The 13528-nt window shown below is 48.5% G+C and overlaps 1 protein-coding gene across 1 annotated transcript in view; it reads right to left on the bottom strand.

Moving 5' to 3' along the window:
- The window catches only part of CORO7 (coronin 7), a 195211-nt gene extending 182659 nt beyond the window's left edge, over positions 1 to 12552 (bottom strand). The window contains exons 1-6 of the mRNA XM_019540157.1: positions 12538 to 12552; positions 11850 to 11946; positions 9909 to 9983; positions 5665 to 5735; positions 4611 to 4794; positions 3044 to 3120 (exon numbers count right to left, since the gene is read on the bottom strand). Coding sequence (XP_019395702.1) covers positions 3044 to 3120; positions 4611 to 4794; positions 5665 to 5735; positions 9909 to 9983; positions 11850 to 11946; positions 12538 to 12552 — 519 coding nt within the window. The remainder of the gene's footprint in view (positions 1 to 3043; positions 3121 to 4610; positions 4795 to 5664; positions 5736 to 9908; positions 9984 to 11849; positions 11947 to 12537) is intronic.
- Between the last annotated feature and the right edge of the window lie 976 nt (positions 12553 to 13528).

Here is a 13528-nt window from a genome sequence, read left to right as displayed (position 1 = left end):
TTAATGAAGATGTTGAACAGTATGGGTCCCAGGACAGAGCCTTGAGGGACCCCACTGGTCACAGGGCACCACGATGAGCGACTGCCATCAAATCACAACCCTCTGGGTCCGACCACGAAGCCAATTTCCCAGCCAGCGGATCGTGGTGGAGCCAAAGCTCTAGGTCAAGAAGCTCCGTTTCCATGTTGCAAAGAGGCCCTGTTCCCTGGGACTTCGACACCTTGAGAATGTGCCTAATAGATTTCCTTGTTCAAATTCAGAGAGAGAAACAAAGCAACAGAGAAAATCCTGAGTTGCCTTTACTGACTGCACTACAAACCTAGTCTGACAACTGAATTTCTAAATATCTATTATGAAGCTAGTAAATGCACAGCTGTCAGACAAAGGCTGGGTCTGGTAAGCGGTAGCATCTTAAAAATATCCAGGAGATGAAAGCCGCAAGACTCCAGCTATGATGAACTTTTGCACAATGGGACAGTACTATGAATGGAATCCCTAGCTGGCAAGTGGCATGGCTAGCAGGGGAAATGCCTGTTATCAACTGTGGTGCTGTCCTCTTGAGAGCTGCCAAGCATGTCACAGCTAGATCTTGTTTCCAGCCTTAATCTGGGGCTGATCAAGTTCTAGAGCTCCTGCCAGAGGACTAGAGTGGTACCTAGGCAAGCAGCCAAGAGCATTGCACAGAGTTCTCCTCCTCCACAGCATGGCATGGCACTCAGATAGTGAAGTCTGTTACCCAGATTACAGGTAATCTTGGGGGCAGAGTACTAATAATAGATAGAAACAGGTTTACAGCCCAACATTTTATTTGTTTGCACTTTAAAACATGAAAACATACCTAATTGTTTATCCCAAAGTCTATCTAGCCTGGGAGGAGAATGACACACAGATTAGCAGCAGGTCTTCTTAATTTTGCTGAGTTCTCTAAATTTCCCTCCAGTCTATATCCAGTACTTATACATGGCTGATTCTAATTCTAATAAATAATCTCGGATTCATTTTAAATTGCCAATTGAAAGTTTCTTTGTTTTACTGAAACTTTTGGAACTGGACTAAACCAAAACTCTTATGAACTTGGAAGGTGTCAGTTAGTTGGGATTTATATACTTGGGACAGAAAGAGGGAGGATTTCTTATCTCCTTTCCTTCCCCACTGTGGAGTGCTGCTCAACACTAACCTGTTTCTTCTTTACCTTAGTTTATGGTCTTCTTTGACAAGGCTGTTCTTGTTTTTACAAATTAATCTAAGCATCTTAACAAAAATGTATGTATGACAGCAAAATAACATCTAATACATCTCCTTTCAGGCCTTGTGCTTTGTTTAATTGTTTGATGGCTTCTTTCACTTTGCTGACCAAGTTAGTTGTCACATCTGCAAAGGTTCAAACCACAGTCACTCAGAAACAAGTTTGGGGGCCTTCTGCTTAGCCACAGTTCTGCAGCTTGTCCTAAGACCCTTGAAAATGGTCAAGGTTGGCAACAAACCCTAAGTCAAGCTCTGCTCTCACAACCTTTGCCCACACAAACATTTGACAAGTCACGGCTGGGCAACATGGAAGGTGAAAGAACGGGTGAAGCCCTCCCACCTCCCTCTTCCCTCACCTGCAGAGATACTTGGGGAATTTCTCCTACAGATAAGCCAAGAAAGTAAACTCCTGCTGGAGATAAACTGTTCCCTTGGGGCAAAGGGACACTTCCTATATCATGCAGTTGTCTGCAGGGTTATGGCTACAGGGAAGGAGCATAACCTGGACCTCCACAAGGGTAATTTCCCATCCCCAAACTCCATCTGCTTTTGAAAGCCTCTTGGAGAAGATCTACACTGTTCTTTGGAAACAGAATTTCAGATTTCAAACTGGCCTCCAGGACACAGGCCAACCTCTCAAAACTCCACAACAAGCAAGTTTATGTAACCACAGGGAAACCATATCTACTGTTTACACACAGCTTTTCATCCTGAAGGAACCTGAAATAGTTTGTAAACACATAAGAACCCATCAATGAAATGCAGCAGCTTCTTGTGTACAACAGCACAGAACATGGCAGTCAAGGACAGTTCACAAATACCACAACCAACTGACGCTGCAGGGGGAACTGAAGGAAGCAGGATAATTCCTGGTGATGGTATGCGAGTAGGGCCCCAGGGTAGCCAGCCTAACTGCTACAGAGAGCATCAGTTTCTTGTGGGTCTTTAGTGCCCACAAGCCATCAGGCCTTCAGTATTAAGTGATTTTCCAGGGGAGGCAAGAACAGTGAAAGTCTTTGGAGTGGGCCTTCTCCCCAGTGTGGGGACACAATGATTAAGCTCTAGTTTGAGCTCCCTGAGGAACAGGGATGACAAGAATGGAAAACACCATGAGCTGCTTTTATCATATGCTCATGGGAGAGGCACCGGGCTCTTTAGGAGCACAGTGAGCAATTTCAGCCAGGAACTGAAGACAGCTGGAGTGCAGATAGCAAATGGTCTGCATATCCTGCTCTTGTGGATAAAGCCCATACTGTTGGAATTCCAGCCTCATGATCTTGGGGGATGAACTTTGCAGGGAATGGCATGTGAGAAAGGAGAGAGGAGGGCACTTGTCGCAAGAGGTGTTTGGCAACCTCCCCACTGCCTTTCTGAACAATGAACTCCCAAAGCCTCTGCCATCAGCTCTCGTATGTAAGGGGGAGCCCTATCCCTAAAGCCACCCCATCAGGTGGGTGTCCAGTCTGGTACTCCCTTTCTCCATGGAGGTTACAGTCCCTAGGAATATACTGCATAAATCAGAGCAGGCTGCACTCAAGTTCTCCATAGAGTTACTAAGTACAGCCCACACCTGCTCAAGGCAGAAATGTGGCAGTTTAAGCTCCAGCAGAAGATAAATCCAGCACAGGGAAGGAAATATATTTTTAGACATTCTCATTCTGCAGGGGTTTAGTTAAACTTTGTCACGTGGGTGAGTGCAACACCTACCTAAATACATCCGTTCAGGAAAGCACATTCAGGATTTCTCCCCTGCCTGCCCTCCAGCTCACCCACCACAGGAAACACCTGCTCTACTCACCTTACAGGAAGTGCCAAGGAGGGCACCATCTTGTTTCCAGGCCAAACTCTGGAGCTGGTCACCATGAGATTCCAATTCTAGAGGAAGAACAAGGGGACAGACAGCTAAGTGGGAACAGCTTTCAACTAGTTAAGGATGAAGGGCCTTCCTTCTGTGAGAAATACACAACTTCATTACAAACCACTTCAAAGTCCAGAAATTTATCAAATCTCAGCATTTCCCACAAATGAGTAAATTTTGCATCAAAACATGTACCAACTTGTTTTCCATCCAAGCAATTTAGTTTTCCAGAATGGAAAATATTGCTGGACTTGAAGGAAAAAGTTCTCCAGACTGAGCTCAGATTTCACTTTCACTACAACAAATCCCAGCTTGCATACAAAACCAGAATATTTCTGAAGGTTTTCCAAACCAAACAATTTAAGCCAATTTGAACCAAGTTCCAAGAACACCAACATGTGGAAGTGCTCTGAAATTCAGCCATTCTGACTGCATGCCCTTGAGCTGGACTCATACTTTCTGAAGGACAAAGTTTCCATAGCTCATTGCCAATCCTCTGCAATGGGTCTTTTAATAAGGAATTCATAACATGCTTTTGGCTTTCTGGAACAGGATCACTGTTGCTCACAGGAAGTCTGAGAAGGAATTCAGTACCAGGCCGAGGAGAAAGTCTGGCTATTCAGGCAAGGTGACAGGTCTAACAAACCTGCAGAGTGGAACAGAAACAAGTTGGTAGGCCCTCATACTACCCACAGCAATGACGGCAGTGGCTTCCTCATCCAGTGTTACTGGAGGCATTTAAAAGGGAGTAACCGATAGGTAGGGCTGCGATGACAGTGGTATATACAGTGACCTGAAGGGAGGCAGCAGAGGTTTGGTTCCATTTTCTTTTTTTGGCTCTCCTTGGAACCTTAAGCCTAAACATCCATCATCAGGCAGCTTAGAAGGAAGAGGAAGGGGGAAGCAATTTGTGCAGCACACTCATGCTCAGGCGCTACCAGAAAAAACACATCCCAGACCCAAGACGGTCTAGACCTGTGCTTCTCAACCTTTTCCGCCAAGGCACACCTCCATAACTTTTATGAATTTAGCAGAACCCTGTCTGAGAACTGCTAAGCTAGAAACTAGCTGGTTCCAGATGAAGGCAGCAGGGACAGAAATTCACCCTGCTGCGCCCTGCTCTTTCAGCTGTCTGCCCCCACCCTCAGTCTGTACCTGAGGGGGCAAGCACAGCCCCTGTCATTGAGACTACCTCTCCAGAGCATCAGCACACCCCAGTCAAAATCTTCTGCCTGAACTACAGCAAAAGGCAGTGGCAGAATATTGAATTTTTGACTTCCCATACCCTCCAGGACTGCCTATGAATAACTTTTGGCAGCAATAAGGTCCTTCAGAAAAAGACAACACCCACAAACAAAGGAAGGGGCAAACTCCTGAAAAGTTGCTAAGGCAGTAAACTGGCAGAAGTTTGTGCAGTTCAGCAGATATTTGCTTGTGTATTCAGGCAGGAGATGCCATGCTCAGCCCACAAGACAACATTCCCCTGAGCCAGAATGACTCTGCCTACCTGTCAGGGACTGCTGCTGGGCCACATCCCAGATCTTCACTCTCCTACCAGCTCCGCTTGCCAGCACACCATCTGCAGTGGAGTGGAACTGGAGCATGTCCACTTGGCACCCCTCAGGCCCCAGGATCACCCCTGCACTGGCAGGCAAGTCCTGGCCATTTTCAGACAGACACCACACTTTCACCTGCAGGCCAAGATGCACAAGAGTGATCCCCAAGAGCCTTTAGGAAACCCTCTGCCTACACTCTGGTCTCCCATCTCCATGTCACAAGCGTGAAGTTGCATCTGCCACTCACCCCAGGCTCACATGGAGCTCTCAGTGCTCAGGTGCAGCAGCCACATACCTGAGCTCTCCTGCCACATCCAGTTGGTAGGTTGCGTCTTGCCATTCATTTCTTAGGCCTTTGTGCCCCCAGACAGAGCCACAGGTAGCTCAGCAGGGCCATTTCAAGTGAATTGGGCTCAGGGGCCTCATTGAACTTAGGGAGACCAAGCTGAGTGGCAGGTCAAGCTGTTTCCTCTGCTACATGTCCTTCCCTTCCCAACATGTGCACAAAGCTCACAGACATCCTTCAAGCTTGGGATAACCCACTTTTCTGCCTTCCCCTGCTCCAGAGACTCCTTTGATGACCCCTCTAAACACCATGACTTGAAGCTGGCAGCAGCTCTCAATTCCCATCATCTGTCCCTTTGCTGTACTCCATGCAAACACCGGGACTGCATCCAGCTGAGCAACCTGAGTACATGTTAACTGCACCTCCCTCCAAAGCAGGGAGCCCATTTCATCTTCATGGCCCCTGGCATCCTTCTGCTCCAGACATCAGCTCCAGACCACACCCTGCCCCCACCTTCACTCCAGACCTCAGCCTGAACTCCCCTCAGTGCCCCTCCCGAGTTACCTGTGAAGGCACTGACAATCTACATAAACAGACTCCCAGGAACCAGCTGGCAGTATCAAGAGCTAACCCTGGGACAAGGGGGGCAGGACAGCTCCTCCAGTCAAGTGATCTCACTACATGCAGTCCTCTCAGTTACCACTTCACTGTACACTCACCGTCTTATCAGCAGAGCCTGTTGCCAGTAACAACTGGTCAAATGGAGAGAAGTCAAAGTCTGTCACCGTATCTGAAGGGAAGAGAAGTAGTTTAATTCCTGGCTCCCTGAAAGGATGCACTTGCTGCAGCACAACTATCCCCTCACTCTGGCCTACCAGGGCCTTATCACCCCCTCTCCCTCCAACCCTACGCCTCAAGAAGCTGTGCTTACACAAGCAGACACACCCTGGTAGAGAAGACCACCCAGGGCAGTCCTCCAGGGGGTTACAGGTTCGGTTCCCATGAGCAGCCAGAAGGTTGGACCCTCAAGTAGAGCCACTTCAGGAGAAGAAAGATGCTCTCTGGCATTTCAACCAACTGCTAACCCACTGCAGGGAGTTTCTCCAAGTACTGATCTGCCTATGGACAGGGGAGTGCTGTCTTTAGGTCTGACAAGGGACACTGAGCAGACATGCTGCCCACTCTGCTTCTCCCTGTGGATGGGTTTAAAACCTTTTGAGGCAGCGCTGAAGTCAAATGCCTAGGATAGCTGGTATAAAAAGCCCTTTGTAAAAAGTATTCAAATCCCTCATGGAAGGCTGAAAGTCTGTCCAGACCCACCGCCCTAACAGTCACCAGGACAGACAAGAAAGACAACACTCTGAGTTTTTAAACACTGACCAGAGCTAACCCCTTCCCTCAACACACTTCAAGCCTCCTGTAATCACCATAAAGCAGTGAACAACAGGCATGAGTCCAATTTGTTTTCCCCACTGCAGCTCTCCTAAAAAGAAAGGCAATGGGATGTCTGGCTAATTGAGGGGAGCAATTAGAGTGAACATCTGCAGGGACTTGACAATGCAGTAAATAAGGCTGAGCCAACCAGCAGCCTGCCCAGACAGTAGTGGGCACAGCATGCAGAGAGGCATCTGTGTTGGTACATAATGCTGGCGTTTGAAGCCCTGCTTGGGTGAGCAATTCTGCTGGGAACAAAATCCCCTTTGTGATTCCCTGGCTCTGTTTGTCTGCAAATGAGGTGCTCCTTGTAACTCTGTTGGCAGGGACCTGTGAGACAGAGGCTGGCACCATGACTAACAGCCCCTCTGATGCATCTGGCATGCTCAAGAAAGTAGGTCACTGCTTACTTCTCCATTCACACACAAGATCCAAGGCCGGAAGACAAAAAATAATCTGCACGCTGGAGGAAGTTATCTGCTGGATGTTTGCCCTAAAAAAAATCCTTCCCCAGCCCCAGCAAACAGACTGCTCTCAGACACGCCAGCACACTCCACAGGGATTGCACCGACAGCCCAGGATGTGGCACATCTGCACTTGCTTTCTTTCCTAGCATATCACTTGCCAGGATATTGGGTTACAAATGCCTCCTTTCTAGCCAGCCGCTCATAGTCAGAAGCCCACTTCCTACAGCCAAGCTACAGATGTGACAGCAAGCATGGATGAGCATAGGAGAGGAAAGCTCCTTTCCAAGTCACCAGGTCAAATCCAGATAAGGTCATTTGTCACTTAAGTTTGCTGCCAGCCAATGGCTGTTGGGCAGTCTGTGAAATGAGCCTGGGCTGGGGCGTGGGGGAGAGGTTGTCCCATTCTAAGTCTATAGGAGTCTCTCTCATAACCTTGCCCCTTATCAGCCCTCTCAGAAAAGCTGTCAAACTTCCCTGCTGTCTTTCAGCAGCGCTGGGCCTTGCAGGTTAGGAGAGCCAGATCAAGACAGGGTGCCAGTACAGGGAAAAGCTGCACCTGCCCTGCACCCAGAGAAGAGAGTCAGGCTGCAAGCAGCATGCACCTACAGCAACATCAGATGCATATGACCCAAGACCCTTTTATGAAAAAGCAGCTTGGGTCACTTCTATACAAGCATATGAGCAGGCATGCACCGCATCACAAGCTGAACACCTGCTGCAGACAGCTCAAAAAAGAAAGGTGGGACAACCTGGGTTTGAATGGGACTGAGGGGCCTTCAGGCCCACAGGGGAAATGTGAGTCCACTGTCAAAAGTGATCCATGACCACAAACCAATGGGACAAGGCAGGGACTACCTTCCATTTCCATCTCCTTCACAATGAAGAGAGATCCAGTAAGGAGATGCTGCCAACCTAGTTTTGGTAAGAAATGTTTGTACTAAACAGACCAAGATTTGGTCCTTTCGTTAAGAGAAGAACCTTCCCCAGCTGTAAGGCCCTAAAGAGCCACATGCTGCTCCTAGGGGAGACCCAAAAAAGGGACACAAACCCATACAGCCCCACTAAACTGGCAAAGAATGAGAGAGAAAACTAGTCCATTCTTGGAGAAAGTACAAAGTGACCTTCCCCCTGGATCGTGTGAAGGGTCACTAGGATCACAGGAAGGCATGGGGCTTGTTCAAACTGAGGCTTTGATAATGATAATCCTCTTAGGAAAGCCTCTCAGACTAGCTGGACAGACTCCAAGATTTATGCCTCCCAGGAAAGAGGCCAAACAGAATTTTAGGAAGCGAGAAGTAACTGCTGACTGAGGCAAGAGATGCACACAATAACCAAGGACAAGAAGCTTTAGTGGCACATCTGGAAGCAGCATGTTTAACAACAGACCAACATCATCTATCCCTATGCCACCTAGACTGGCAATCCTGAAGATAGACCTGGGTCACTGACTGATTGCTTTTTAGTTACAGATTGAAACTGTTAGCTTCTTTGCAGATGAAGCCCCATCTCCCCTGCTACGCAACTCAACTTTCTCAGCTTGGCCTTTGCCACGGGGACACAGACATCTACACAAGCCCTAGCAACTGAACAAAAACCCTGCCATGTGAAGCATGCCTATGCATACCACAAGCAAAGACAAGACAAGACGAAGGCATCAAGGAGCCCATGCCAAGGGTGTCGGGAGATGGGCCCTCCATCTCCATCTCAGAAGGCACCAACACCTTTGCCAGGGTTATGATGCTGTTCCTGCCACATATGAATGAGGCACCTTGAAGGGAGGTAGGCAATACACTTAGCATGACGTGCACATTCCTCACCTCCCTCCTGACCCTGCACTGAGCCTGGATGTAGTGAACACCAGTGTTGACACTTTCTGAACAGTCAATGCTGCCAGTGGACTTGCAGACCCCAGGTCCTTCCCAGGTATACTACTGTGACTGCCTCCAATCTTCCACACTAGCATCTGCCCTTTTCAAGCAATAGCTTGTTTAGTCACAAGACTAGTTAGATCATTCACTGTCCATGTTTCTGTCAAAATTCTGCTCCCTAAAATGCTGTCACCACCCACTTGATACATTTTTTCTTGGATTTTCCCCTTGGCATTCAACAACCCCCTCCCAACACACTAATTTATTTCTACACCCATTCCCTTTTGAGCTGGTCTCTGCCATCTACATTTCTACTGTTTGCTAGCCCTACCTTGAGACAGCCTTTCTGTGCCATGCTTTTTAATATAAGTCTAGAATGTTGTCCCCCCCAGTAACTTTCCCCTTTCTTCAGTTCACCTTGCTAAAGTATGTTGTGTGGCTGGTGCGGTTGTATTTACAAAGAGCAATTTAATAAACACACAGTAAGAAAAGTAAAAGGGGCCTGTTAAAGAGACTTACCAGGATCGAGACATGACCCCCTACTCAAAGGACCAGTTACATGCAACAGTCCCACTGCAAGCTAATGGGATGTGGTAGTTAGTCCCATCAGATTCCTTAGCCAGTGTGTCTCAACCTTTTTGAGACTCTAGGCACCTCTTAGAAAATGCTAGTTTTCTTCATTTTCACTCCCCGCCCCCCAATTGCAGAAAAATGACAGAGCAATTATTCTGTTGCAAAGAACTCAAAAAGAGCACATCAGGTCAGAATGGTTTTAATACTGTTGATTTCTAGTTGAAACCTCTGGGCTTATCTTGTCAAACACAGTTACACATCTAACAGGCATAACACTGCATGGCATCCCCTGCCACCCTTGAAAGCCCCTGGTGAGGGTCCCATGCATTCAAAGGTTGACACACATTCAAAATACCACATAGCTACAAATCCTTAAAAGAACCCAGTGCAGCACAAATGGGAAATACTATGACAAGCTGGAGGTCCTCCGATGGGTGACACACAAGAGTTAGCAGTGTCCCGCATCAACATGCGACCCTCCTGCCATGTTCCAAGCCGATTAGAGCATAGCTCTTTACTGATGCTGAGAACCATGGAATTTAACACTGGATACTTGGATCCTGGAGTAAGACGTGTTGTGAATACACCAAGCTAATAAGTTTGGGTGAGTACCCAGCTCACCTGAATGGCAGTGCAGCTGAGACACAGCTCTCTTGCCTCCATCTTGGCAGTCCAGGGACACGATACCTAACACACCTTGCAGGAGGAAACACAATATTAGGTTATAAGTTGCCCACTGTCCATCCCAAAAGAGCCAGCCCTAACTGGTCATGCCAGCTCCTATCAACTGGAACTGCCCTACACTACACACCACTAGTATTTGATACCTGGCCAGGCAGGAGGTTGGAAACTAAAATGCTTCTGATACCAAGTCAGTCGGGTGTTCCATTCTCCCATATAATTCAGGTTACAGGCCCACAGAATGGCCAAATGCAAATCTCATGTTTGCCTCATAATGGCCAACATCTCCTACAAAAAGTCACAGGTGAAGCCTTGAGGATCTGGGGTAAGCATCTGCAGTCTCCTGTTGAGGCTGAGCAAGGCATTGGCTAAATGCGTCACAACTGGCTAAGAGAAGCAAGGTGAGCCGTTTGTTTTGTACTGGTCATGTCTGAAGCAGAGAGTTATCAGGAAGACACAAGTAAATGCGGGTCATCTTGGTCCATGTAGCACAATTCAGCTGTGTTCTTTTTTCGCCTATTGTCCAGTAAAGACTGAGCCCATGTTCAGCTTCTGCTCAGTACCAGGAAGACACCTCAAGCCAGTCTCAGTAGGTCCCAGGAGCTCAGCCGTGCAGGCGGGGTCAGTGTCTGAATGGGGGAAGCTAGCAAGAGAAGACCCAGAGCAACCATGTGAGAATGACACTTCGTACATGGCTTGCATCCATGCGACTCTGTGCTGAACCAATCCTCCACATGTGTGGGACTGCAGAGGAGCCACCTTTCAGATGGGCCTTAATGGAGGTCATGAACACTGAATATCTAATGATCTTACTGTCACCTGCAGGCTCCCTGCCCCCACTTTCACCTTTTGTCTGCTGCATTGTGTAATCAGCTTGGAAGATCCCATAGACCTTTTAGACAGCATCTGGCATTCTTTAGTGCTCTAGCAAAAATACCCTGGGACATGTTAAGGGCTACAAAGCATGTCTGGTGAGAAAAGAGGGCTCCACTAGAGTGTGAAACAACTCCCACTGCTGAGCTAGCTCTGAGACAGCTGCCTCGGTAAAACTCCCTGCCAGGAAATTTACAGCAAATAAAATCTGACTTCACCCAAACAGGAGCAGGTTTAAAGAATCAAGCCAAACCCTTTCTCTGACTCTGCAACAGTGTCACTCACCCTGGGACTGCTCTTTCACGAGGGCCTTTTCAGCTAAGGAATAGGGAATATTTATAGTCAAATGTGGTACAGTCTGTTAGCAAGAGGTGTGTGTGTAGGTGGAGTAAGACAGTGGTAGGAGCCCAGGCAACAACAAGCAGGAGTCTGGGCTGTATGAGAGTATCAGCAAGTATCCTGCTGCCAGAACAAACAAATGGATGCTAGCAGCCCTACATGTCTTTTGGCACAGGGCAGGACCCCTAGGTCACCAGAGGGCAGCCTAAACCCACTGCCTTTTTTAACCGCTGACTATGGGAAGGCCAAAGGGAAGTGCTGCAGACATCCTGCTAGGCCAGACACTATACAAAATGAGTGGCTTGTGAGAAGCTCTGCAGGCATAAGATGCTCACATGTCTGATATGCACCTGTATCAACATGGTTAAGAGGTCTGTGATCCACTCCCAGGTCAGCCACAGACCTCCTCTGGAGTGTGGGGCAAATCATTTCATTCCTCAGGGCCTCACACACCCTCTAACACGGGAATGATCTCTCCCTTCTCCCACTCTTTACATCTCTGGTCTATTAAACTGGAATCTCTTCAGGACAGAAGCTAGCTGTGTGTGTACAGCACCTTGCATAACAGGTCACCAATCTCACTTAGTGGCCTAATGTCAGCTCCAGGGTCAGCATGCCCACTGCCTGCATTACACACACACCCAAGGCAACCTCCTCCAACAGCCTTACCTGCTGAATCTGCATTAAATGCTATCAAGTGGCAGCTGGCCTTGATCTGGTTCCCATAGGAGACAGTGGTGCCAGCTCGGATATCCCCGATCCAGGCCTAGAATAAAGAGAAAAAAATCCCTATTAAAAGAAACTGATGCCTCTGGGACAGTCCAACACAACACACAGGAGCTCTGCACATGCTGGGGAGGGAGGGAGGAGAGGCACGGCTGCCAAGCCTGATCACAAGTGCAACAACCCTGAAGGGACAGTGTCTCCTTGTCCCACAACACACCAATGTTGTCACAGTCACCCCTGCACTCCCCCGTGTGCCACATACCAAAGCAGGGTTGGGTGGGAGGAGAGCTGGCAGATCCTCTCAGCATTGTACCTGTTCACTACACTGCTGCAGTTCATGAAACAGCAGCCTGCTCCAAAGGAACAGCTGCACCATCCAGTACTCTCCTGCCCACACCCAGCCCAGCGGGGCTCTCAGGAAGCATGCCCAGGCATGCCATATGGGCACCCCAGATACTAAGATGTTCTGGATGGGCATGTAGGGCTGCAGAGTGCTGGGAACTCTCTAAATAATGCTCCTGTCAGGTGGGGGAGTAAAGTGGGGAGGGGGGGGGGGACCAAGGCTGCAATTCCCCAGCACCCCCACCAGCCAATCAGTTCCCAAGTACTGCTAACCACAAGAATCCTGTACCAATGGCTCCACCATGCATATGCCTTCTTCTCCAGTGGCCCCTTTTCAACTTAGAGAAGGGGAACCCCCACTTTATCCAGGCGAGATCTGCCCATGTTATGGCAGGGCTCTCAGCACTCTGCTTCCAGCTGACAACACACTGGCAAAGCCCTGCACATTTACCATGATGAACAGGTCAGTGCTCTTCACCAGTGCTAGACATAGATGTCAATGACAGGACCTCTGCAAAGCAAAACAGGCATCCTCCTCCCATTCCATGTTAACAGATGAGGCTGAGGGTCACTGGTCAAAGCTGCCTATGTAAGAACAGAGGGAACTGGATACTGCATGCTCACTTGAGTTGAAAGCCAAGGACTCGGGACTCTGCTACTAGCCCAGGGATCAGCAATGTTTTTGAGCAGTGCCAAAAACACCCACAACCTTAACTTAAGATGTTGGTGTGCCACGGGTGGGTGGTGGGGCTTGATTCTCGTTGTGTCAGTGCAGACCCAACCACTTCCCAGCCATCTGCCCCAAGGTGCATGTGCCAAGCAAAATGCCTTCATGTGCTACACCCTGGCATGTGTGCTGGGGGTTGCCTACACCTGTATTAGCCTATTTTTCAGAGCCAGGGGCCTACAAGTTGCAACTAACTATAAGGCTCCTGGTATCACAAGACACAACAGGAGCCCACTGCCGACTTACAGCTTTACATGATTAAAACAAACCCCTGATGTTTGACCAGTGATGCAAGATCTCCCCCATTCATGGGACTCATAAGAAAGGGACTGCTATGTTCTACATGCTCTAGCCAGTCTGGAAGCATGGCCACATGCACAGCACACGGCAGTCAAGCTTCACGCTGTGATCTTGGTTTACCATAGAAAGGCTCATACCGATTAGGAAAGGGCACAACCGATGGCCAGGTGCAGACAGGGAGATGCAGCAACAGCAGCTTCTAATCAGGATAGCTTGAAGAAGCTTAGACCCAACAAGCCCCTCCCCAGGCTTT

This window comes from Crocodylus porosus, unplaced genomic scaffold (genome assembly GCF_001723895.1).
Source record: "Crocodylus porosus isolate Cpor-Errol unplaced genomic scaffold, CroPor_comp1, whole genome shotgun sequence".
NCBI classification, from domain to species: domain Eukaryota; kingdom Metazoa; phylum Chordata; order Crocodylia; family Crocodylidae; genus Crocodylus; species Crocodylus porosus.
Note: the sequence above shows the minus strand (reverse complement) of the source record. Positions and strands in the feature narration are given on the sequence as shown.